The sequence below is a fragment of the Barbus barbus genome, assembly GCF_936440315.1.
Source record: "Barbus barbus genome assembly, chromosome: 35".
Lineage (NCBI taxonomy): Eukaryota > Metazoa > Chordata > Actinopteri > Cypriniformes > Cyprinidae > Barbus > Barbus barbus.
The window spans coordinates 1092850-1119115 of NC_136763.1; the positions used below are offsets into that span (position 1 = coordinate 1092850).

At 34.9% G+C, this 26266-nt stretch overlaps 3 protein-coding genes across 4 annotated transcripts in view; 1 reads left to right on the plus strand and 2 right to left on the minus strand.

Moving 5' to 3' along the window:
* On the plus strand, positions 1 to 15515 carry LOC306855144 (soluble calcium-activated nucleotidase 1-like). Its single transcript, XM_079393605.1, has 5 exons — positions 1 to 138; positions 4779 to 5017; positions 6261 to 6654; positions 10453 to 10656; positions 13544 to 15515. Exons 2-5 carry the CDS (start codon positions 4793 to 4795, stop codon positions 13912 to 13914), a joined length of 1194 nt encoding a protein of 397 aa, XP_079249731.1. The 5' UTR covers positions 1 to 138; positions 4779 to 4792; the 3' UTR covers positions 13915 to 15515.
* Positions 1 to 26266, minus strand: part of LOC306855257 (pyrroline-5-carboxylate reductase 1, mitochondrial-like) — a 251100-nt gene that overhangs the window by 173045 nt on the left and 51789 nt on the right. The window lies entirely within an intron of this gene.
* LOC306855142 (protein O-GlcNAcase-like) lies at positions 15331 to 25653 on the minus strand. Of its 2 annotated transcripts, none has more exons than XM_079393599.1 (16): positions 25480 to 25653; positions 24826 to 24877; positions 24648 to 24745; positions 23750 to 23880; positions 23504 to 23675; positions 22056 to 22154; positions 21592 to 21864; positions 21395 to 21493; positions 19938 to 20179; positions 19139 to 19313; positions 18972 to 19057; positions 18057 to 18149; positions 16703 to 16773; positions 16509 to 16629; positions 15902 to 16025; positions 15331 to 15784 (listed from the first exon to the last, which is right to left on the minus strand). In XM_079393599.1, exons 1-16 carry the CDS (start codon positions 25520 to 25522, stop codon positions 15648 to 15650), a joined length of 2016 nt encoding a protein of 671 aa, XP_079249725.1. In that variant the 5' UTR covers positions 25523 to 25653; the 3' UTR covers positions 15331 to 15647. The 2 variants fall into 2 exon arrangements, with proteins under 2 accessions (XP_079249725.1, XP_079249726.1); XM_079393600.1 differs by having other exon boundaries at positions 15335 to 15784; positions 23750 to 23875; positions 25480 to 25638.

The window sequence follows — 26266 nt, forward strand, 5'->3', positions numbered from 1 at the left end:
GGGCGGGGTTTCGCCTACCGGTGTGTTGGCAGCCGGCGGTTCGTTTCGGTCTGAACGGTGCCAGAACCGGGATGGAGCGGGGATGAAATACCGCCTCAACACACGAGACTAAGCTTCCACATCGGACTGAGATACACAGTAAGTATTTGATGCTATATAAAGAACATTCAGGACTTTCAGAGCGTTTCATCTTCAACGCGTAAAGGGTTAAATCCGGTTATTCAGCCGGGAGTTACTTCAGTCTAATGTGTTTCTTATTAAAATGAAATTTTCCAAAAAAAAAAACAATACATTGTAACTCACTTATAGCAAAAAAGAAATGTCTAAACGCTCATAAGTTTGTAACTGTGTAAAAGTCGTCTTGATGCGAGGTTTATATTGACAGAGCTCAATATAATAGTACATTGAGAAAGGACAAGCATTAAGAAGGCCCAAATCCTCCAGAATGGCTATTTGTGATGAGATTATGCTGTGTGTTTGTGAGGGAATTGTGTAAATAAAGCCGCGCGTGTCTGCCGGAGTTTCCGCGCATGCGCAGACCGGGACACTTCCGGCTGGAGATGATGATGATGATGATGATGGTTTGGTTGAACTCTCTGTCACTGCAGTACTTTAATAGCATTAATACTCTGAGATGCTCTGAGTGACCAGCAGTAGTAGTCTACATGTTCACACTGACTTGTAGATAAAGTTAATTGTTTTTAACTTATTATTAATATGAACAAATGCATCAGGGGGTGCAAGAGTTACAGACCCAAAGATTTTGTTAGCAACTCTTCATAATAACTTTTACTAGAAACGTGATCTAACATTACTACAATATGAAATAATCATCAGTTAGAAAGTGTAATTAATAGACAGAAATATAACAAAAGTTAATGATTTATTAAATAATGAAAAAAACATGAATATATTTAAAATAAAAAATGTACATATATTTAATATTTTAATTTACTATGTATTATATATTAAATTGTAATAAATTAAATCTAAAATAAATTATATATAATAAACTATGTTTGGAAAATGTAATGATCTGTGTTTTGTTTTCTCCACATTCATGAATATATATATTAATGATAATTTAAATATAAAATTAATAATACATAATAAAAGTATAATTATAATAGTTAACATTATTATAATATTCTGTAACACGATATATATATATATATGTTAATAATGAACAATAATACTATAATTATAATTCATATTAATATAATATTCTGTAAAATGTAAATTTATATGAAATCTATATTAATAAATCAATAAATTACTATATCATCAACAATATTAATTATATCATTCTAATTATACAGGATTAATTAAATACAATATAACCACTAATATAGTACATTTGTTTGTTCATCAGAAATATGAACAGCTACTGATCTGATTCTGAGTATAATAGAGTATATAAAGTATCAGCAGAGTATTATAGCTGTAATAGTATGTTTTTAGTTGAGCTCTGTGCGCTTCTCATCCGAGTGGATCAGACAGAAGAGATCTGCATGTTCAGTCTCGCTTGCAATCATTTACCAAACAGAGAGAGAAACTGGGCAGTAGATTTACACACAAAAACAGTCGGTATCATTCATTATTAGTCTTTAATCTGCGGGTCGGTCCTGAGAACAAATAAACCCTTAATGTGTGGTTTCAGATCTCTGAGGGTATTACGGCTTTAGAGAAGAAATGTGGTGTTAAGATTAAGACGGACACTCACACTGAATGAGACACACACCACACACGAGGGCCAGAAAGAAAGGTTTATACTATTCACAATTACTATATTGAGAAGGACTGAATTTCTGTTGTAAAGCTTCTAATGTGACTTCATTCTTATTTTTTAGGAATCTAAATTACGTAGTGAAATAATTGACTGAATATTTTTTATTTTAATGTGGTCCAGAAGTTTGACTCTAGTTGTAAAAAAACAGTTCTGTGTGTTTGCAATTTCATTAATACTTGTTGTTGTTGTTTTTTGCAACTTATGATTGGCATAAGCGTTAGAGAGAAACATTTAGCTAAAAACTGAGTATGAATTGTTTTGCTTTTTACTAATTTAAATGGTTATTTTGTGAATTTTATGAATTACAAATGATTTTTGAGTTCTGTTTAGTGTCTGTTGCTGAACTTGATGAACAATGTTAATTGTTGTTTAATTGCTTATTTTGTTGGACTGGTTAGTTCACAGGTGATCTCTCACCTTTCACAGGTAAAGTCATGGTTGCCGTGTCAACGATTACATACATTACAGGTGTGCTGTGATTGTTTGAAGCTTCACGTGTGTCTAGTGACCTTCAGATGTTTTCCGGTTAGATTAAAAATGATCCAAGATTCTTATTTGATTAATTGTCCTTTTGTAGGAAATTAGATTATTTAATGAAATAATGGATACATTTTTTATTTTTTATTTTTTTTTCACTAGCAGTGAAAATACTTTGGTTTTTATTTAATAGTTTTTTTTTTTTTTTTTTTTTTACAAATTATGATTGGCATATCCATTTAATATGCATTTAATCCATTTTGTGTATATGTACTATTTTAAAAGCTTATTTTATGAAGATTTTTGGCTCATATTCATGTGTTTCTAGTGTCTTTCAGATGTGTTTCTATGTTAAGAATGATCCTTTTTTTTGTTTTCTCCACATTTTTTAAATTAAATCATGAGGGAGAAAAAATATAATTTTACATAATGCAATTGTATTTATTTTTTAACATTTTAATATTAGGCTATGTACATTAAGACAGTAATACATATATAATATGTTTCGATTTTATCCAAATCGATTTTAATATACGATTTTACTAAATAAATGCATAACATATGTAATTGTATTTTTTTATTTTTTACATTTTAATATTACATATAGGCTATGTATATTACGATAGTAATAAATATATAATAAATGAATAAAATAAATAATAATTGTACTAATACAGTATTAGTATCTGATCTGGTATATGTGTTACTAAAGGGTTTCTGTGTTAAGAATGACCCAAACTTCTAATGTGTTTCAGGCAGTCAGACATGTTCGGTTTGGTATGATCAGCGTTGCTGTTCTTTAAGGATCTGGTTTGGGAATCCTGCGTCAGGATGATGGTGTTTGGTGTTTGATAGGCTGTTATGTGCGTTTAAGGCAAGACACTGTTATTAGGGTAAAGCTGTTAAATAATCAATATCACCATACTTCCTCATTTGATTAATCACGGTAAGGTAAAAATGTAACACAATAACAGCGCATGAATAATCATCTACTAATACCTAAATTAAATATTACTTTAATATGACCTGATGATGAGTATTAGTACATGATTATTCATGCTGTTATTGTAGAGTGTTACCAGTAAAATGTAAACTAAATATCAATATCACCATCCTGACCCAGCTGATTAATTAGAGTACATTAAGGCAATTGTTTTGTATTACAAGTTTTCTGAAATATGCACTAGTTTTCATTCATTTCCAGAACATATATCTGAACATCGGAAAAAGCCAGATACAAAATTCATGTTTGACTTTGTTGACATATTAGAGTTTTACTGAGGGGATTTTGGATTTCTCTTTTTATCACTCCATAAATCAGAAAATACTGTCAACAGATAGAAAAAATACATTTTCACCATGTTTTTAGGAATAAAATGTTGTATAAATCAGTGTGAATGATATATGAACGAACCCCTCAGTAAAAACCTTCAGAATATAGAGAGTAAAAATTAAAAAAAAAAAGTCGGTGACCCATACTCGAAATTGGTGCTCTGCGTTTAACCCATCCAAGTGCACACACACAGCAGTGAGTAGTGAACAAATGCACACACACACACACACACACACACCGTGAACACACACCCGGAGCAGTGGGCATTTATGCTGCAGCGCCCGGGGAGCAGTTGGGGGTTCGGTGCCTTGCTCAAGGGCACCTCAGTCGTGGTATTGAGGGTGGAGAGAGCGCTGGACATTCACTCCCCCCACCTACAATCCCTGCCGGCCCGAGACTCGAACCCACAACCTTTCGATTACGAGTCCGACTCTCTAACCATTAGGCCACGACTTCCCCACAGAGGAATAAAACTGTAAAGTCTGGTGTATGTAAGTGCTGCTAAAGTGGAGAAAAAACCTAATTTTGAGAAAATGACTTAAGAAATGTACTATAATTCAAATCTAAGGCAAAAACATTGGGGGTTTTTCTTGCACCGTTTTAAGTCAGTTTTAAGATTTTGGTCTACTTTGCTTCCATAACATGTCTACTTTCAGACTAGTGAAAAGAAAACATCTAAAATACACATTTAAATGTTTATTTTATTGCACTTCTTCTATTTGCGTCTGTAGATTTCAATTCCAATACACATCTTTTAAAAGTTTTTTCCTCCACTTTAGCAGCACTTACATACACCAGACTTTACAGTTTTATTCCTCTCTATATTCTGAAGGTTTTTACTGTGGGGTTTGTTCATATATCATTCACACTGATTTATACAACATTTTATTCCTAAAAAATGGCGAAAATGTATTCGTTTTCTGTTGGTAGGTTTTGTGCTCCAGGGTCAACAAAGTCAAACAAAAATTTTGAACCTGGCTTCATCCAATATTCAGATTTATTTTCTGGGAATGTATGCAAATTAAAACAGCATTTCAGAAAACCTGTAATACCAAATAATTGTCTTAATGTACTTATTCACCTGTGGTGTATTGCTTTAAATCTGCATTTCCAATCTCCAAGAGATGCTTTATTTACTTGTATTCATTCGTCATCTTCTTCTCTTCTCCATGTCAACAGAGAGCCGTGACCCGATGCACTCCATGCGGGTTTCTGTTCATGGTGTCTCCATGTTCTCCTCCATCACCAGCTCCATCTCCGACCCTCGTTTCCGCTTCCGATGGCGAGCCATCACGGTGGCGACCCTCCTGGCCTTGGCCATCCTCGTGTACCTGCACCAAACCTCATCCAGCTCCACCGACAGCAAAGTTAGCGGCCAGCGCTCGTGGCGATCCAGCCGAGACGTGTCAGGCGCAGAGGTAGACAGTAACAAAGTACATTTACTTGAGTATTGTACTCAAGTACACTTTGTCAGTATCTGTATTTTACTTGAGTATTATTTTTTCTGGAAACTTGTGACTTCTCTACATTTGAAAGGAAAAATAGCATCCTTTTTTTTCAGACAGTCTATCAGTAATCACTCTTGTAGGGCTACTGGACTAAATCCAGAAGAACTGTGTCTGCAAGACGCTTCAAGAAAGCTCCTGAGAAACTCTGCTCAAGAGCACCGAGGACAAAAGCTGCTTTAAACACACAGGATGCTCACAACAAATGCTGATTTACTTTAGTTAATAGAAGTTAACTGATAAAGAATCTATTTGACATTATTTTTGACAGCATCCTCATTCTACAGCATTTTTACACAACTTTTACTTTTAACAGTTCTGTAGCTTTGCAGGAGGTTTCTTGAAGCGTCTTGGAGACACAGTTCTTCTGGATTTAGTCTCAGTTTGTTCTGTTTCTTCATGTCATTCCAGACAGACTGATGATGATCAGATCACATCTCAAACATCTCACTGGATTATTACTATTAATTACTAAATTAATGTTTGGAAATGTAAACTGATATTACCTACTGACACACTCCAGCAGAAGATAGAAATAACTGACTTCAAACCAGTTTTAGCTGCTGGAGATACCAGTGTTCTGATCATTTTGGCCAGCAGTGTACTTCTGTACTGTAAAAATCAGTCTTTACAACTTTCACTTGTAATGGAGTAATATGTGACCCTGGACCACAAAACCAGTAATAAGATCTTTTTGTTTTGTTTTAATTGAGGTTCATACATCATATGAAAGCTGGATAAATAATCTTTCCATTGATGTATGGTTTGTTATGATAGGACAATATTTGTCTGAGATACAACTATTAGAAAATCTGGAATCTGAGGGAGCAAAAAAATCTAAATATTGAGAAAATCTCCTTTAAAGTTGTTCAAATGAAGTTCTTAGCAATGCATATTACTAATCAAAAATTAAGTTTTAATATATTTATGGTAGGAAATTTATAAAATATCTTCATGGAACATGATCTTGATATCCTAATGATTTTTGGCATAAAAGAGAAATGTATAATTTTGATCCATACAATGTATTGTTGGCTATTGCTACAAATATACCGGTGCTAATTATGACTGCTTCTGTGCTGCAGGGACACATATTTGACCAGCAGTATCTGTAGCTTCACTCAATAATGGAATTGTGTGCTTTGTCCACCTCTAGGCTGCATCGGTGGACTCACATTATAACGACACGTACCCGCTCAGTCCACCGAAACACACGGCCGGCGGGATCCGTTACCGGATCGGAGTCATAGCGGACCTGGACACGAACTCACGCAGCCAGAAGGACAACACGTGGTTCAGCTTTCTGAAACGAGGCCATCTGCTGGTGTCCGACAGCGGGGACAGTGTGTCTGTGGAGTGGGATCCGGAGACGGTGGTTCTGGAGAGTCATCTGTCGGAGAAGGGCCGGGGCATGGAGCTGTCTGAGCTGGTGGCGTTTAACGGGCATCTGTACAGCGTGGATGACCGAACGGGTGTGGTGTACCGGATAGAGGGCAACAGAGCCGTGCCCTGGGTCATCCTGACGGACGGAGACGGCAGCGTGTCTAAAGGTAAATACTAGGGATCAGAGGCGGACAGTAACTAGCAAAGAAAATTGGATTTGGGCCACATTTGCCTGCAGTGTGAACGTAGCCTATAAGTACATTTACTTGTACCTAAGTACACTTTTTGAGTATCTGTATTTTATTTGATGATTATTTTTTCTAGAAACGAATGACTTCAACTTCACTACATTTCTATCAAGGTTCTCGAAGTAGAAAGTTGTTACTATTGCAGCTTTTCTTCTCTAAAACATTTTTTCAGACAGTTTATCAGTAATCTCTAATGTAGGGATGGGTGATTTCCCAGCATTTTTTGAACACTGACCAGTTGCAAATGTGATATTTATTCACAACAATTCAATAAGAATTTAATATTGTGATATATATTAGACACAATATTGTCTGATTTTGCAGAATTGTAAACAGAAATATTAGATATAAAGCCACAGAAGAACTGTTGTGCATCTCCTAACAAAACACAGTAGGTGTTGGACTTGAAGCAGCACTGCACAGATCGTTCTGTGTATGACATTAAAGTCTGCAAGAGCGATTCGTTTTTTTGTTCAAGCAGTGTTGCTGTTGTGAAGGTATACAGCTACAGTTGGGTTGCTGGGTTTTAAAGCAGGTTTGATTTTTTTTATCAGTCTGTATTTACAGCAATTTCACTGTCCACTCGGTTCAAATGTGGATGAATGGCTACACATAGATAGCTGTGTGAGATCACTACCATGCTGCTTTTATGTGGGTGGGGACTTTTTATGGGGATTAATCGCATCCAAAATAAAAGTTTTTGTGTACATAATATATGTGTGTGTACTGTGTATATTTATTATGTATATATAAAGACACGCATGCATGTATATATTTAAGAAAAATGTTATGTTTATATATAATATAAATTATATGGATATAAATAAATGCATGTAAATATTCTCTAAATACATACTGTATGTGTCTTTATACACGCTACCAGTCAAACATTTTTGAACAGTAAGATTTTTAATGTTTTTAAAGAAGTCCCTTCTGCCCACCAAACCTGCATTTATTTGATCCAAAATACAGCAAAAACTTTGAAATATTTTTAATATTTAAAATAACTGGTTTCTATTTGACTATATTTTAAAATGTAATTTATTCCTGTGATTTCAAAGCTGAATTTTTAGCATCATTACTCCAGTCACCCGATCATTCTAATATTCTGATTTGCTGTAAAAAAAAAAAAAAAATGTATATATGTGTATATATATATATATTGTTGAAAACAAAACATTTTCAGGTTTCTTTGATGAATAAAAAGTTCAGAAGAACAGCATCTGAAATAGAAATCTTTTTTAACATCATAAATGTCTTTATCGCTTTTTATTCAATTAAGTCAAGTCAAGTCTGCTTTATTGTCAATTCTTCCACATGTACAGCGCATACATACAGAGAATTGAAATTGCGTTACTCTCAGACCCTTGGTGCATACAGTTAACATTAAACATATGTACTCATATGTACAGTTGACATATGAGTCTTTTTTGTCCAGATGTGTGAGGGCTGGGTGGAGGGCAGTGGTGATGGCATCATCGGTCGAGCGTTTGGACCTATATGCAAACTGGAAGGGGTCCAGGGAGGGGGGGAGGACAGACTTGATGTGGTGCATGACTAGCCGTTCAAAGCACTTCATGAGAATAGGAGTGAGTGCTATTGGACGGTAGTCATTGAAGCAGGATGGAGATGACTTCTTCGGGACTGGAATGATGGTGGTAGCTTTGAAGCATGTGGGGACAACGGCCTGATTTAGCGAGATGTTGAAGATGTCTGTGAAGACATCAGTGAGTTCCACTGCACAGTCTCTCAGTACACGCCCAGGAATGTTGTCAGGACCCGGAGCTATGCGTGCATTGATCCTGCTGAGGGACCTCCTCACGCTGTCCGGGGACAGCGTCATCACCTGGTCGCCGGGAGGAGGTGGAGTCTTCTGTGCAGTGGTGCTGTTTTGTGCCTCAAAGCGACCAAAGAAGGCATTCAGCTCGTTCAGCAGGGGGATGGTGTTGTCACAGGTCTGTGGTGGGGGCTTGTAGTCCGTAATGGTCTGTATCCCCTGCCACAGGCTCCGAGTGTCTCTGCTGTCGCTGAAACGATGGGCTATCCTCCTGGAGTACTGTCTCTTGGCCTCTTTGATGCCGCGGGATAGGTTGGCCCTAGCTGTCTTCAGGCCCTCCTCATCTCCAGCTCTAAAGGCAGCGTTCCGAGCCTTCAGAAGTCTGTAGACCTCCCCTGTCCTCCACGGCTTCTGGTTGACCCTGACAGTGATGGGCTTTGTGACTGTTACATCATCAATGCACTTGGAGATGTAGGCAGTGACAGTCTCTGAATACTCTTGGAGGTCTGTAGTGTTGTTGTATGTGGCAGCCTGTTTAAACATATTCCAGTCAGTGGTCTTAAAGTGCCTCTGACGACCCTTCCGGCCACATTTGTATCTGTTTGTGTATTGGTTTGATAACTTTAACGAGCGGTCTGTATGCAGGCATTAGCATGACAGTGATGTGGTCTGAGGCTCCGAGGTGGGGGAGGGGGAGGGCCTTGTAAGCTCCTCTCTGGGTGGTGTAAACAAAGTCCAGAGTATTTTTTACCCTTGTTGGAAAGTCTATGTGTTGGTGTATTTTTGGGAACACACTCTTTAAGTCTGCGTGGTTGAAATCCCCAGCCAGGATGAGAAAAGCATCTGGGTGGGCTGTCTGCTGCTCACTGGTGTGCTGGTACAGTTCATTTAGTGCCTCACTCCTGATGTTGTTGTTGTTGGAGCTGGGAGGGATGTATGCAGCAACGAGCAGTATAGCTGTATATTCCCTCGGTAGATAGAACGGCCGGCACTTAATAATCATAAACTCCACCAAGGGTGAGCAGTGTTTGCAGACCACAACAGCGTCGCGACACCATGCATCATTGATGTAAACACAAAGCCCGCCGCCGCGGATCTTACCTCCCTCGACGAGAGCTCTGTCAGCTCGATAGCATGTTAGCTGGTAGAGCTGTATGGCGCAGTCCGGTACGCTGTTGTTAAGCCATGTTTCCGTAAACACAAAAAAAATGTAAAGCGTCCTTGCTAAATAAAAGTATTAATTTCTATGATTTCTCTCCCCCTACCAAAAAAAATTATACTGACTGCAAGCTTTTGAATGGTGTAGTGTATAATGTTACAAAAGCTTTTTATTTCAGATAAATGCTCATCTTTGGATCTTTCTATTAATCAAAGAATCCTGAAAAAAAAATGTACTCTGCTGTTTTCAACATTAATAATAATCAGAAATGTTTGTTGAGCAGTAAATCAGTATATTATTATGATTTCTGAAGATCATGTGACACTGAAGACTGGAGTAATGATGCTGAAAATACAGCTGCAGATCACAGAAATACATTACAGTTTAACACATATTCACATAGAAAACAGCTGTTTTACACTTTAATAATATTTCACAATTTTTACTGTATTTTTGATCAAATAAATGCAGCCTTGATGAGCAGAAGAGACTTCTTTCTTTCAAAAACATTACAAAATGTTTTGACTGGTAGTGTGCATATATTGTTCTATATACCTTTGTAATTCTGTATCAGAAGTCACATGAAATCAGAATGGACTTGCAATACTAAGTATGAAAATTAAGTGCATGTACTCTTCAATGTTTCATCACATGTTGGACTTGATTTGGTGTCTGTAAGGAATGTATTAGCTAGACTTAATTTTATAATGCTGTACCGTTTGCTGATAAGTGCACAGTTTTAGTGCGCAGTGCAAGTGTGACCTCTGACCCTTGTCTGCAGGTTTTAAGGCGGAGTGGTTGGCGGTGAAGGACGAGCGTCTGTATGTCGGTGGTCTTGGTAAGGAGTGGACGACCATCACCGGCGAGTTTGTCAATAACGACCCCCAGTGGGTGAAGGTTGTTGGTTACCATGGTGACGTGGAGCACGAGAACTGGGTGCCGCGGTATAACACGCTCAAGAAAGCAGCAGATATCAAACCGCCAGGTGAGTCTCACACACACACACACACACACACACCTGATCATGATCACCTGACCTCAGTGCTGCAAACAGAGATACGGTATGCTCACATTCAATACGCTTCATTTCTGAAAACATGAAAAAAACTTATAATTAAAACTTATGATAAAACATAAATAATGATATATTATTTACCCATGTATATGAGTAAATACACTTGTTTATGGATTTTTATTTATTGTAGTATCATGTATATATACTGTCCTATATAGTATATATTATCTTATGTCATCATATATAGTATATACTGTCTAATATATTATAAAAGAATATTTATAAGATAGTATACATGCTATCTTAGATTATATTCCTTATTATTGTCATTGTGCAGAGTACAAGTACAGAGCCAATGAAATGTAGTTAGCATCTAACCAGAAGTGCAAATATCATCATATATAGCATATATCATCTTACATATTACATACATACTATCTTGTGTATTATCTATTATATACTGTCTTATATAGTATATACACTATCTAATATATTATATACTATCTTATAGTATTACCGTATTGACCCGACTATAAGACGACCCTTTTTCCAGATGTACCTTTTGGAAAAAAGGCTTTTTGAAAACCAAATCTTGTTGTTTTTTCTCTGTAAAACAAATTAAATTTCGAAATCTTAAATTATTTTCATATTGCATATTTTTCCTATTTACATTTTTTGTTTTGAAAGTATGGCAAATACTGGTAAAATGTACCAACAATTACATTTAAAAATATACACTTTTTGATATACCTTAAAAATAACAGGTAGCCCATCTGAATTATATAACATTTAGGCTATCCATCTCATAGTAGCCTGCCAACATTTTATTAGCAGTAGAAGTGTTCAAGTTTATTTGTATAGCGCTTTTTACGATACAAATCGTTGAAAAGCAGCTCTACAGGAAATTAAGTTTCCACAATATATTTATATATATTATTGGATTATAGCGTGGTAGAAGACGAGTTAGATACGCAGGAGCTAAACCATTTAGGGCCTTATAGGCAAGTAATAATATTTTGTAAATGATACGGAACTGAATAGGTAGCCAGTGCAGAGACTGTAAAATTGGGGTAATATGATCATATTTTCTTGATCTGGTAAGAACTCTAGCCGCTGCATTTTGGACTATCTGTAGCTTGTTTATTGAAGATGCAGGACAAGCAGCTAGCAGTGCATTACAATAGTCCAGTCTAGAGGTCATGAATGCATGAACTAGCTTTTCTGCATCAGAAACAGGGAGCATGTTTCGAAGCTTGGCAATGTTTCTAAGATGGAAGAATGCTGTTTTTGTAACATGAGAAATATGATTTTCAACGGACTGTTTGCGGTCTAATATAACACCCAGATTTTGACTTTAGAGGATGTAACAGTACATCCGTCTAGTTGAAAATTATAATCCACGAGATTCTGTGTACTGTTTTTTGGTCCAATAAGTAATATCTCTGTCTTATCTGAATTTAACAGGAGGAAATTATTGGTCATCCAATCTTTTACATTTTTTACACAATCTATTAGCTTAGATAGTTGAGAAGTTTCATCTGGTCTTGTTGAGATATATAATTGAGTATCATCAGCATAACAATGAAAACTAATCCCGTATTTTCTAATAATATTACCAAGGGGTAACATGTATATTGAAAATAGCAGAGGACCTAGGACAGATCCTTGTGGTACTCCATACTTTACATGACAGAAGTGAAATCTTATTGTAGTCTTTAAATCTGGGTACTGTCTTATGTTTTAAAATTACTTACAGAGGAGGTTTGTTCCCATCAGGCTAACATGACAGTCACGACTCATGCCGCCCTAAGCTTTTCTTTTTCTTTTGTTTTCACTCGCTATCTTTACAACACACATTACATATTTCATGGCACACTCGTTTTATGCGTGTTTGGCGCCACCTATTGTTGTGGGTGGATTATTGACATGTCAAAGTCTAGACCCTGAATATAAGACGACCGCGTTTTTTCAGATGCATTTCCAAGAAAAAAAAATATTGTCTTATATTCGGGTCAATACTATATTTTAAATAAAGTTTTTATAAAAAAAAAAAAAGTGTTCTTATATATTATATACAATCATATATATCATCTTACACAGTATATTATCTAAAATATTTTCTTATATATAGTATGTTTTCTTAAATACTATCTTATTGTCTTAGCATATATATATATATATATATATATATGCTATCTTATATCATATAATGTATAATATATACAATCTTATTTTAGATATTGAGTTTCCTATATATATTATATGCAATCGTATGTATATTCATATATATTATATAGTATTTTCTATCTATACAGTATTGTATATTATCTTGTCATATATATTATTTTATATATGTATGTATATACTATCTTAGATACTATATAAAATATTATATATTTTTATATCATGTTTTCTTATATACTATATTATACATTATCTTATTATACGGTCAAACCAAAAATAATTCAGACAGCAGATATAATTTTTGATATTTTTCACTAGTGGGTGCAGGACACTATAGTTCATTTCTGTAAGTGAGGAGAGCAAAATAAAGTAAACGGACATATTATACCCAAACATTCTTCATACAGTGGACTACCAGTAAAATTTGGGAGCAAAAATTATTCAGACTCTTTGAACTGAGCATGTCTTGTTACATACCTTTCTATCAAAGTTATCTGACATTATCAAGATGAATTTGAATGAGTTTTTGTCATATTTTATTACCATTGTCTAAAAACTATAGCGAATAAACTGTGATAATGTGAGAAATGTTGAAGGTGTCTGAATACATTTTGGTTTGACTGTATGTTATCTTGTATACTAGTTTAAATGCATTATCTTGTGTGTGTCTCAGGTTATCTGATCCACGAGTCGGCCGTGTGGAGCGAGCGTCTCCAGCGCTGGTTCTTCCTCCCGCGCCGCGCTAGCTCTGAACGCTACGAGGAAACAGCGGACGAACGCCGTGGATCAAACCTGATCCTGAGCTGCTCGCCGGACTTCAGTCAGATCTCAGCGTCACGCATCGGGCCGCTCAAACCCACGCTCGGCTTCTCCTCCTTCAGATTCATCCCAGACACAGACGACCAAATCATACTGGCGCTCAAATCAGAGGAGGACGCGGGACAAATCGCCACGTACATCACGGCCTTCACGCTGGACGGACGAATCCTGCTGCCCGACACTAAGATCGGAGACGTCAAATATGAAGGGCTGGAGTTCATATAGACAGACTTCAGTGATGTAAAACAAGAAAACAGCAGGCATCCGTTACCCATAATGCAGTGAAACGGCGGCCAGTATATTTTCAGACTCGTGTTTATGTGGTCTATGCAGACGGATGTCCTCAGTGTGGGACGAGACGCAGAGAAACATCACTACAGCCGCTCAGGGGAAAGATGCAATAATAGAGGAAACCTCTTAACAAAAACAGCAGGGTTTAAAAACATCCTAATTCATGTTTTTACAAATTAAGGCCTAAAAATGTCTCGGTAACACTTTACAATAAGCTTCATCAGTTAACATTAGTAAACAAACAATACTTCTACAGCATTTATTAATCTTAGTTCAGGTTAATTTCAGCATTTACTAATGCATTATTAAAATCACGAGTTGTGTTTAACATTAGCTAACATGAATAAACAATGAACAACTGTATTTATTAACTAACATTAACAAAGATTAATAGTGTAATAAATGCATTGTTTGATCATGTTAGTAAATACATTAGTTAATGTTAATAAGTGACACTTGTTGTAAAGTGTTACCAATGTCTCAAATCAGAGCAGAAAGTCTTAGTCACGGCATTAAATGGTGCACGCACTGCAACAAATTAACATTTTCCAGTTTTAATATCTAATATGAAAGTTGTGTTTTTAAACTCAGATTTTTAATGTTTTTAATGGAGGCTCTTTTGCTCATCAAGGCTGTATTTATTTGATTAAAAATACAGGAAAAAGTGATATTGTGAAATATTATTTCAGGATTCTTTGATGAATAAAAAGTACAGCATTTATTTAAAATAGAAATTCTATCACTTATTATCCATTTAAAATACTTGCTGAGTAAAAAAAAAAAAAAAAAAAGTACAAAGTTTTTTGACCGGTAGTGTATATTGTAACACGAGATTTCTATTTTGAATAAATGCTGTTCTTTATTTTTTTTATTCATAAAAGAATCCTGAAAAAAGTATCACAGGTTCCAAAATATATTGTGCAGCACAACTGTGTTCAACATTGATAATAATCAGAAATGTTTGTTGAGCAGTAAATCAGTATATTATTATTATGATTTCTGAAGATCATGTGACACTGAAGACTGCAGTAATGATGCTGAAAATACAGCTGCAGATCACAGAAATACATTACAGTTTAACACATATTCACAGAGAAAACAGCTCTTTTACATTCTAATAATATTTCACTATTTTTGATCAAATAAATAGCCTTGATGAGCCGAAGGAAACTTAATTATAAAAAAACATTACAAATCTTGCTGATCCCAAAATTTTGAATGGTAGTGTACATATATTGTGTTGCTTACGTTTTTTTTTGGTCTTAAAAAGTCTTATTTACATTCATCAAACCTTCAGAAACCCTTCATAATGTGCGTTGAGAAATGCACTAATGAAAATAATTAAAAAATCCTTAATTATTTGCCTTTATTAAAAACTACAACACCTCAAAGCTTGTTATTTTTGCTGATTTTAGTGTATAAACTACACTGGATATGTTTAATTAATATTCATGTGATTTATGGCATTAATTAAAGACATTTAAAATGAATTTGCAAATAAAGATTTATTATTAATTTCAGACATTTAGATTTTTAAGGTGTGTCTTCTTGCAGAGTTAATTTATGTTTGGGGTTTTATACAGATTTTACAAAAAAAGTAAGAACTAAATCATGTATTTAATCACAGAATGAATTATGAAACATAAATTAACAGTCAGATTATTGTGTCAGAGTTTAGTTCCCATGATGACCAGGTTGGTCGGAAGCCCATCGGCTTTCAGAACCTGAAACACGTCCAGCGTCTTTAAGAAGTCGAGCATTCGTCTGTCGTTGGATCTGAACTCGCTAAAAACTCCTTTAGACCCTGTAAACACATGCGGTGACACTTAGACAGACCGCTTACGATCAATCAGCTGAGACTGATGATGACTAATGTAACACTGCTGATGCTCTGATTGGTGTAGAGTGTTGTTAAACTCACCGCTGTCTCTCAGCGCTGACAGCATCTGTCCAATCAGCCGCTTGGCTGTGCTGTGATCAGGAACTCTGGAGTGGATCTGAATGGCCAGGACTGATGGGAAGTCCTGTAGCATCGTCTCTGGATACTGGAGGGAAGACAAAGGCCAGATGACAGCTTCTTTAGGTGTTAAACTAGTATTGTCAGGATTTACTAAAGACGTGCAGTGAAGAATTAGCAGGATGTGGTCATTTGTTATTTTTGCACCAGACCTTATTATATATATTTGGTCAAAATCCCATGTTATAAAGATGAGCTATTTAAGACAATATTGGCTGATGCGGAGCTAAAATGCAAAATGTTTCCCCTCTTCACCGTTCCCACATCTCAGACCTCAAATACATCCAATATTACCCTCTTTAGACATGGTTTTTCAAGTAAAGAGTAAAGAAAATACTATACAAAACTTAAACTAATTAAATCTCACAGGTGACCTATTATGATCTCAAAAAAGTGTGTTGTCACTGAAAGGTGAGGAGTTTGCATCTATGCCCTGTTTAGTAAATCTGGCCCAAAGACGTTGAAGTTGAAGATATTTGTTAAGTGTTAACACTTGAGGTGGTTTCCGTACCTGAGCTTTAGTCATGGCCGTCTTGGCATCGCTGAGGGCAAAAGCGTAGCCGCAAACTCCAGCCGCGTCATCTAGGATCAGACCGCAGTTCTGCGACGGCGTCACATGACCCTCCACCAGCCTGACGGAGAAACCGCTTTGATTAAGTGTTCGGAGACTAACCTAACCAGACTAACTAGCTGGTGTATTCTCACCAGTCGCCCACCAGCTCCACCTTCTGCTGCGTCTCAGTCTGCATCTCCTTAAAGATCTTCTGCACCTCCGGCTGGAGAACAAACACCGCAGGGAGTCACAAGAAAATAGAGCTCAGATTTTACAGTCGCCTTAATGTTTGATTTTTATATTATATATATATATATATATATATATATATATATATATATATAAAATAGTAAATGTTTCATAACATTGTAAAGTATGCTCCTTGCTGGTTTTTACTGAAATATGACGTGTGAATGTACTTTCTTGGACTGAAATATATGGAGGGCAAAATATATATTTTTAATGCCTTTTAAAAAGCACTTTAAAATATATTTTCAAAAGTATACACAAAATGGCCAAAAAATATATTGGTAGAAAATATATTTAAGTAAATATGTTTTGAAACATGTTTTAGAAAATGTATATTTTAGCCATTTTTTTGTATATTTTGAAATATATTTAGAAACTTTTTTTTTTTTTACATATAGGTACTAAATGGTTTAAGTTCCCATTAACTGGTCAAATGACTGGAATCTGTAAGATATTTTGTAATGTTGGTAAAGTCTTCTGCTCACTAAGGCTGCATTTTTTAACATACAAAAACTAAAAATGGTGAAATATTCAAATTTAATAGCTGTTTTCTGTGTAAATATATGTAAAAATGTCATTTATTTCTGATTAACATTTCTGATTATTATCAATGTTGAAAACAGTCGTGCTGCACAATATTTTTGTGGAAACCAAGATACATTTTATTTTTCAGGATTCACAGATGAATAAATGTTCAAAAGAACAGTTTTTATTTGAAATAGGAATATTTTGCAACATTATAAATGTAGAAAGTAGAGTATTCATTTCTTTAAAAAAAAAAAAAAACATTTACTTCAAACTTTTGAATCATAATATATCTCGGTTTTCCACAAAACTATTGTGCAGCATGACTGTTTTCAACATTGATAATAATCAGAAATGTTTGTTGATCAGTAAATCAGTATATTAGAATGATTTCTGAAGATCATGTGACTCTGAAGACTGCAGTAATGATGCTGAAAATACAGCTGTAGATCACAGAAATACATTACAGTTCAACACATATTCACAGAAAACAGCTCTTTTAAATTATAATAACATAACAATTTTTTCCAGTATTTCCGATCAAATAAATGCAGCCTTGCTGAGCAGAAGAGAGTTTTTCAGAAACATTAAAATGATTATCTATTCCAAACTTCTGACCGACTGTTTGGCTACCAACATTCTTCACAATACAGAAGTGCCACAGGTTTGGAAAGACATGTAGCTGAGCAAGCAGTGATGTTGATGAGGACTCTCTCTTGAAGAGCGTGTCACCTGGTCTTGAGGAGTGCAGGGTCGTATGGTGTAGACGCGTGTGGCCGGAGGACAGCGGAACAGATCACGGTTCCCATGAGACGGCAGCATCCGCTGAACATCAACACAAACACGTCACGAGCAGAACAATCCTGGTAACACCATACAACTAATATATATATATATATATATATATATATATATATATATATATATATATATATATATATATATATATATATATATATATATATATATTCTCTGGCCAAAATAGATTTTAAATGTGTGTTGTAAACAGGGAAGCGCAAAGAAATATATTTTTTAGATTGAAAATATATTTGCTTTCAGCCTTCATATACCAAACAATATTTCAAAATTGTATTTCAGGGGCAATTTTACAGTAGCCTTAAAGTTAAATTTTTTATATGCGTGTCAATTTTATGAAATTGAGATTTATGCATCATCTGAAGCAGAATAAATAATCTCTCCATTGATGTATGGTTTGTTATGATCGGACAATATTTGTCTGAGATACAACTATTAGAAAATCTGGAATCTGAGGGAGCAAAAAAATCTAAATATTGAGAAAATCTCCTTTAAAGTTGTTCAAATGAAGTTCTTAGCAATGCATATTACTCCAGGGTCACATTTATATTGTAATATTGTACTCTTTTTTTTTTTTAGATCATTGTAAAGTATCTCCTTGCTGATTTTTATTCAAATGTGACAAAATCCCTTTTAAAAAGTTTAAAATATTTTTTAAAACATATTTTCAGAAATATACACAAAATGGCCAAAAACTATAGTGGTAGGAAAAATATTTAGGTAAATATGTTTTGGAACATATTTTAGAAAATATATATTTTAGCCAATTTTTTTCGTGCATGTTTTGAAAACGCAGAAGCAGAAGGCCGGTCGCAGGTCAAAGGTCAGTACCTGGAATTCTCCGGACAGTCCTCCTCTGAAGCCCCATGGCTCGGGGTCATCGGTCAGAGCGAGAGCGGGGTGAGGCGTCTGACCTCCTGTAACACAAACACATGAAGCGTTAATTATTATTATTATTATTATTATGCAGGACGAGCGGCTGGCGTCTGCTCTCTCACCCAGAGTCTTGACGTAGGCTTTGGCCATGGTGACGCCGCTCTTGATGTCACAGATGTAGTTGTAAAGGTCGTACAGGATGACCCGGTTGGGAACGTTGGACAGTCTGTTGAACATCTGCACCACAGCGACACACATGTCGTCAAACTTCTCCGCTCTCTGCCGCCATTCTGTACCCTGCAGCCATACAAACACACACAATTCAGAGTTGTGAGAAGTCGTCACAATTACCTTTTCTTTTTTTCAGTAGCGGAAAAGGGCTTCCATAGCTAAATGCATAAATGTAAAAAAATTAAATAATAATAATAATAAAATAAAAGTAATATAAAAAACTATTGTCAATAAATGAAAAAAATGCATATGCATACAAGACAATTATAACAAATAAAAACAATTAAATAAGCAAATATATTAATTTATATTATTTTATATATCTATAAGACTACCTACACACCTGTGTGTGTGTATATATATTTTTCCATTACTTTAAAATAAATTCATACATTTCCATTGCTTGAAATAAAATAAAACAAAAAACAAGTCTTATTTCTCATTTAAGTTTCATTTGATGTACCTAAATAAATAATAATAAATATTTATTATATATATATATATATATATATATATATATATATATATATATATATATATATATATATATATATAAATAATTATTATTTTTTTTTTTTATTTTTTTTTTTATATAAGATAAATTTTTTAAAAAATGTACAAACAAATTTAAGTAATTTTAAAAACAAGACCAGACATTTTAAAACTGGCCCCTAGTGTTTGTGTGGAGACCTGCTGCGGATCGTCTGCAGTGTTGCTGTGTCTGCGCAGCCAGTGCAGCTCCTGCAGCATGAGGACGGCCGTGGCTCCGTGTTCATACGGCAGATAGAAGAGCTCGGACAGCAGCGTCAGATCCTCCAGCGTCAGCGGCTCGGCCGTGTACAGCGGGTTATCTTTGGGTCCAGGAGTGTAACCGTCTGTCTGCATCGGCTCCTCGTCAGATGCCTCACGTTTAGAGCGGCCGCCGCGAGCATCTGAGCGCACAGGTACGACAAAACCAGGCATATTACAGAGTCACAGGAATTAAGAGAAACAAGTCTTTAGGACCATTAGAATTGTTTTGGAATCTAATATATGACCCTGGAGCACAAAACCAGTCATAAGGGTCAATTTCTTTCAATTGTGATTTATACATCATCTGAATAAATAATCTTTCCATTGATGTATGGTTTGTTATGATAGGACAATATTTGTCTGAGATACAACTATTAGAAAATCTGGAATCTGAGGGAGCAAAAAAATCTAAATATTGAGAAAATCTCCTTTAAAGTTGTTCAAATGAAGTTCTTAGCAATGCATATTACTAATCAAAAATTAAGTTTTGATATATTTATGGTAGGAAATTTACTAAATATCTTCATGGAACATGATCTTAATATCCTAATGATTTTTGGTATAAAAGAGAAATGTATAATTTTGATCCATACAATGTATTGTTGGTTATTGCTACAAATATACCTGTGTTACTGATAAATTTCACTACTTTAAATAAAATAAAAAAAATTCTCATTTAAGTTTTATGTGAAGTACCAAAATAACTAAAACTAAATAAAATAATTAAATATTTTGACATTTAAAAGACAAAAAAAAAAAAAAGATAAAAACACAAAATTACTGAAACTTAAATTATGATGAAAACAGAAAATATATATAAAATAAATCATAGTATAAGAATGAAAAAATGTTCAAAAATATTAAATACAAAATGTTTAAATAATTAGTTTGCACTATAATAATAATAATTTCTGGGTAAATGTGTGTAGATTGCATGGAAATAAATCAGAAAACATTAAAAATAGTCCTAAAAATAGGCTTCATCTAAGAAAATCTTTTTTCTTTTAAATTTGCCGTCAGATATGAGCTGGTCGTGGTTTTGTGAGATTCATTAAATATTAAATACAGTGTGTCCTGATTGACTGTGGTTTTGTTTTGTGTTTAATTAAAAGCTTGTCTCTTCACAGCAGTGCCATTTTAGTTTTTTATATTTTCTTTTTTGTAAGTTTGTAAGTTACATTTTGTAATTTTGTTTAGTATTTTTTTTATAATTATTATTATTATTATTTTTTATACATAGGGTTTTTTTTTGTACTACAACAAACTATATGAAAATGTTGCCTTGGCAACTACCTGAAATATCAATAAATAAATAAATAACCCTGTCGCACATGAAAGCAGGATCGTTTATTTACCGTCAGGTTGATCTGCTCTGCCGAACTCAACCAGCCAATCAGTGAGCGCCAGCCGCAAAGCCTCATGGGGGTTGTAGTCCGAGCCCTGATCGTCTCCATCTGTGGAGCGATGACATCATGTCAAAGACAGATGGACATCAATAAATGATGAAAACGATAGATTTCAACAGAACACACTCATAATTTGGCATATTTACCCATAGAAACGTCTTTCTGTCCGAAGCTGCACCACGTGGCCAGCGTGTGAATGGCCACGAAATTGGGCTCAAATTCACAGTTGGGGTTGGTGAGGACGCCTCTGAGTTTGGGGATGAGCTCGGTGGACCGGTTCTTGAAGGGTCCCATGAAGACTCTCTGTGGGTCGTAGTCGTTAGCGTGGATGTTGTCCCAGATGACCGGCGGACGCCGCAGAACAGCGGACACCTCCTCTATAGACGCCACACTGATGTCCTGGGACACCACCTTCGGCCCTGCCAGGACAAAAGCACATTATACACCTCAAAACAGTGCCTTTGACATTTTTACTGGTATGCATTTAGTTCTGATTTCTCATTGCACTAACATAGGTTTGATTTGCAGGGAATGCATGAACTGATCAAATGTAGACTCTGAATGCATTGCAAGTCATTTCTGCCAAATGCATTAATATTCGTGATGTTACCTGTCCAGAGAATGTCAATCCCAGCATTGAGTTTCTCACCGACCGTGTTCAAATACACAGACTGCGGCACGCTGGGAGAGCAGAACGCAGCGCAGTAATCTGCAGAAACCAGAGAAATGCACAGAAATAATCAAGCGTTTGTTTGAGTTTTAGTTCTTTATTTTGTTGTGCATTGAAGAAACGATCAAAACTGAGAATGATGGTCCTGCTGGAGGAAAATATGGGAAATTCTGGTTATTTCTTCAATAGAGGATTTATGTTATTTTAGTATCATTTATATACTATTATAGTTTTGTTAATATTTTGCATGCTATCAAATAGAAAATTAAGAACAAATATATATTTTTTTAAATAATAATTATTATTATTTGCATTATAGTAATGAGAATTGGTGAGTAAATGTGTTTAATTTGCATTAAAATAAAACCATAAAGGTCCTAAAATAGGCCTAATCTAGGAAGAAACAAAAGAAGTTAACATGCAGCAAATATGTAGAAATAAAGAAATGAGAGTTTATCAAGTGTTCGGTTGAGTTTTGGTTCTTTATTTTGTTGTGAATTGAAGAAACGATCAAAACTGAGAATGATGGTCCTGCTGGAGGAAAATGTTAAATAGAGATATTTATTTATTAAATAAATAAATACATAAATTCACATTATAGTAATGAAACTGTGTGAGTAAATGTGCTTCATTTACAAAATTAAAATAAAACCTTGAGGGTCCTAAAAAGGCTTCATCTTGGCAAAAATTAAAGATGTTAATATATAATGAAATTTATTATAATAAAAAAAAAAAATAAATAATAAATATATATATATATATATATATGTGTCCCTGGAGCACAAAAGCAGTCATGAGTAACACAGGTATATTTGTAGCAATAGACAACAATACATTGTATGGATCACAATTATACATTTCTCTATTATGACAAAAATCATTAGGATATTAAGATCATGTTCCATGAAGATATTTAGTAAATTTCCTACCGTAAATATATCAAAACTTCATTTTTGATTAGTAATATGCATTGCTAAGAACTTCATTTGAACAACTTTAAAGGTGATTTTCTCAATATTTAGATTTTTTTGCTCCCTCAGATTCCAGATTTTCTAATAGTTGTATCTCAGACAAATATTGTCCGATCATAACAAACCATACATCAATGGAGAGATTATTTATTCAGCTTCAGATGATGTATACATCTCAATTTAAAAGAATTGACCCTTATGACTGGTTTAGTGCTCCAGGGTCATATATAATGTTTATATAAGATTTTAGATTTAGTTTATTTATTTATTGTCAGTTATTTTCATATATTAAGTTAAACTAAATGAAACTGATAAATGTTGCCTTGGCAACTACATGAAACAAAATAAGTTTTCATGTAATTTGTTTAAAGATAATAATGTTTTTAGTTGATTCTAGCGAGGAGAGCCAGTGTTTACCGGTGGGGCAGAAGAGGAAGGTGTGTGGCTCCTCCAGGTGCAGAAACACCTCGTTAGTGACGGACACCTGAGCTTCAGCAAACGAGCTAAACGCCTCTTTATCAGCCGGACACATTTCCGTCTCGATGTCGTCAAACAGCAGCGCAAACGACCGGCAGCCGAACCCGCTCACCTGCATGCAATTCAGAATAAATGATTAAATAAGAATCAGTGATGTTAGGCGTGATTGTTTTCCAGCGGTCGCACCTGGCTGAGTTTCCTCTTGAGCGCCGTCACCTCTTTAGGGTTCGAGAAGGTGATGTCCAGCCCCGGTGAGATGGCATAGACGAACTCCACGTTATGCTCCTTAGCAGCGGAGATCAGCGTCATCAGCTGGGCTGGAAGACACAATCAAGCAGTTCATCTTCAGAAATTACCGTCTTAAATACATTAGAAATAAATACATTATTAATACACATTAACCTTTTAAATCTTTGTAGTCAGGCACAGAGTGCAAGCATAAGTGTCAGTCTAACATAATTCTGTATTTTTAACTAAGCAGAAACATGAATATTTATATTCTGGCTGTTTTATCATGTCTTAGAAGTAACTGTAAAAAAACAAAACAAAACAACCCTCTATTTAGTACTTTTATTAAGTAGAGTTGCACAAACTTTTTGATTGAGGCCTATGGGCCAAAAGTAAATTTTGCATTAAATCCAATTCATTTATATTAAAATGCATTATTAGACAGCATGATTATTGCACAGGTGTGCCTTAGGCTGGCCACAATAAAAGGCCACTCTAAAATGGGCCTTTTATTGTGTCCAGCCTAAGGCACACCTGTGCTATAATCATGCTGTCTAATCAGCATCTAGATATGCCACACCTGTGAGGTGGATGGATTATCTCGGCAAAGGAGAAGTGCTCACTAACACAGATTTAGACAGATTTGTGAACAATATTTGAGAGAAATAGGCCTTTTGTGTACATAGAAAAAGTCTTAGATCTTTGAGTTCAGCTCATGAAAAATGGGGGCAAAAACAAAAGTGTTGCGTTTATAATTTTGTTCAGTGTATATAACAATGCAGTGTAAGTTGTTCTGGATAATAGTGCCTGCTAAATGCATGAATGTAAACGTTCAGTGTGCACTGGTCACTGTCACCTGCTTCCTCCAGTGAATACAGATCCCTCCAGTACATCCGGTGTTTGTAATCATCTTTTGGGGCGTATAGATATGTGTTCAAGCCCCATTTCTGCTCTCTATGAAGATAACACACAGAGAAGTAGTGAGATAAATGAGCTGATAAGAGCTGATGGCATGTGATAAGAGGTTCATTCACCTCCTGAAGAGCTCCTTCCTCTGGCTCATAGTCCACGGCCTCCCATAAAACCCTGCAGCACACAGAGATCACTGCATACATGCTTCAATATAACCTTCAGGCATTCAACTTCAACGCAATGCTGTCACAACAATACAGTTTCGTGTATTTATTGTAATGCATAATATGCAATACTCTATAAATTGTATATCTTGTTTATTATATATTCCTTTTGTCCTGCATTTATAATAATATAAGTGGTACACTCTGTGCATTTTTATTAGTATGATAATCTCACTAAAATACCATTAAAAACAATATAAACATTGTGGTTGCGATTTTAAAATTTGATTAAAAAATCAGATATGCTGCCCTTGTTTTTGGGGCTGCACAATTTGGCAACATTTTTGTCATATTATTAATATTGCAATAAAATAATAATAATAATAATAATTTACTACTACAGCTACGAAATAAAAACTAAAATGATTAAATAAAAACAAAATAAAAAAATATTACTATTGTAAAATTTTACTTCAAAATAAAACAAAACACAGTATGTCATTATAAACTCATTAACCTTAACACAGCCCATTTATTGTATCGTCATATTTGACGTATGTTCATATTATATGACACTATTGTATGTTATATCATATATTTTCGACGACTCACCCTCGACTACTCCACTGAGGAACATCTTGGATTTCTTGGACATGATTCCTGGTTTTGCAGCAGATCTAAAGATCAGTCGGTTGTCACACGCAATCCTGCTGACACAGAATCAGCTGTTTCGATTCATGTTTATGTTTATAATCTCTCTACTTCCTTATTGTACTCGTGGTCACCCCTTCGCGCATGCGCGCTTCCGCAGCTGTCAAATAAACCCCGCCCATCTGCGCGTAGCTCCGCCCACCGCCAGCACGCTTTAACTCTACAGCAGTTTATAAAAATGTTAATAAAAGGCATGAGAGACTACACTACATTTAAGTTATATTATAATTGCATGAATTAATGTCAAATGTGCCTTTTGAAATGTTTTAAAATAACACTGAAGTGAACATAAAGGAACTTAAACATTGGTTTGAGTGGATGTTGGAACTTTTCTATTCACTTCACATATCTATATCACTTTAAAGTAGTGGTTTTAGTGTAAACATTCATATTAACATCATCCACTAACCACAAACAAACAATACTGACCGTCTTCATCTTCAACATATTATCATTTCAAATCAAACTTCTGTCAAATGTTTTAATTATAAAGTTTTACAGTAAATGACACCTGCTTTAATATTTAAATATAAAATAATGAGTTATTTTCAAGCGACTTGAGTGTTAAAATACTTCTATTTTAATATACACATCTGAATAGATCCCAGTATGAAAAATAATAAAATAATAAGTTATAGGGTGACTTCTGACTTCTATTTTATTTTCAAATGTTTCTGGTTTTATTTTA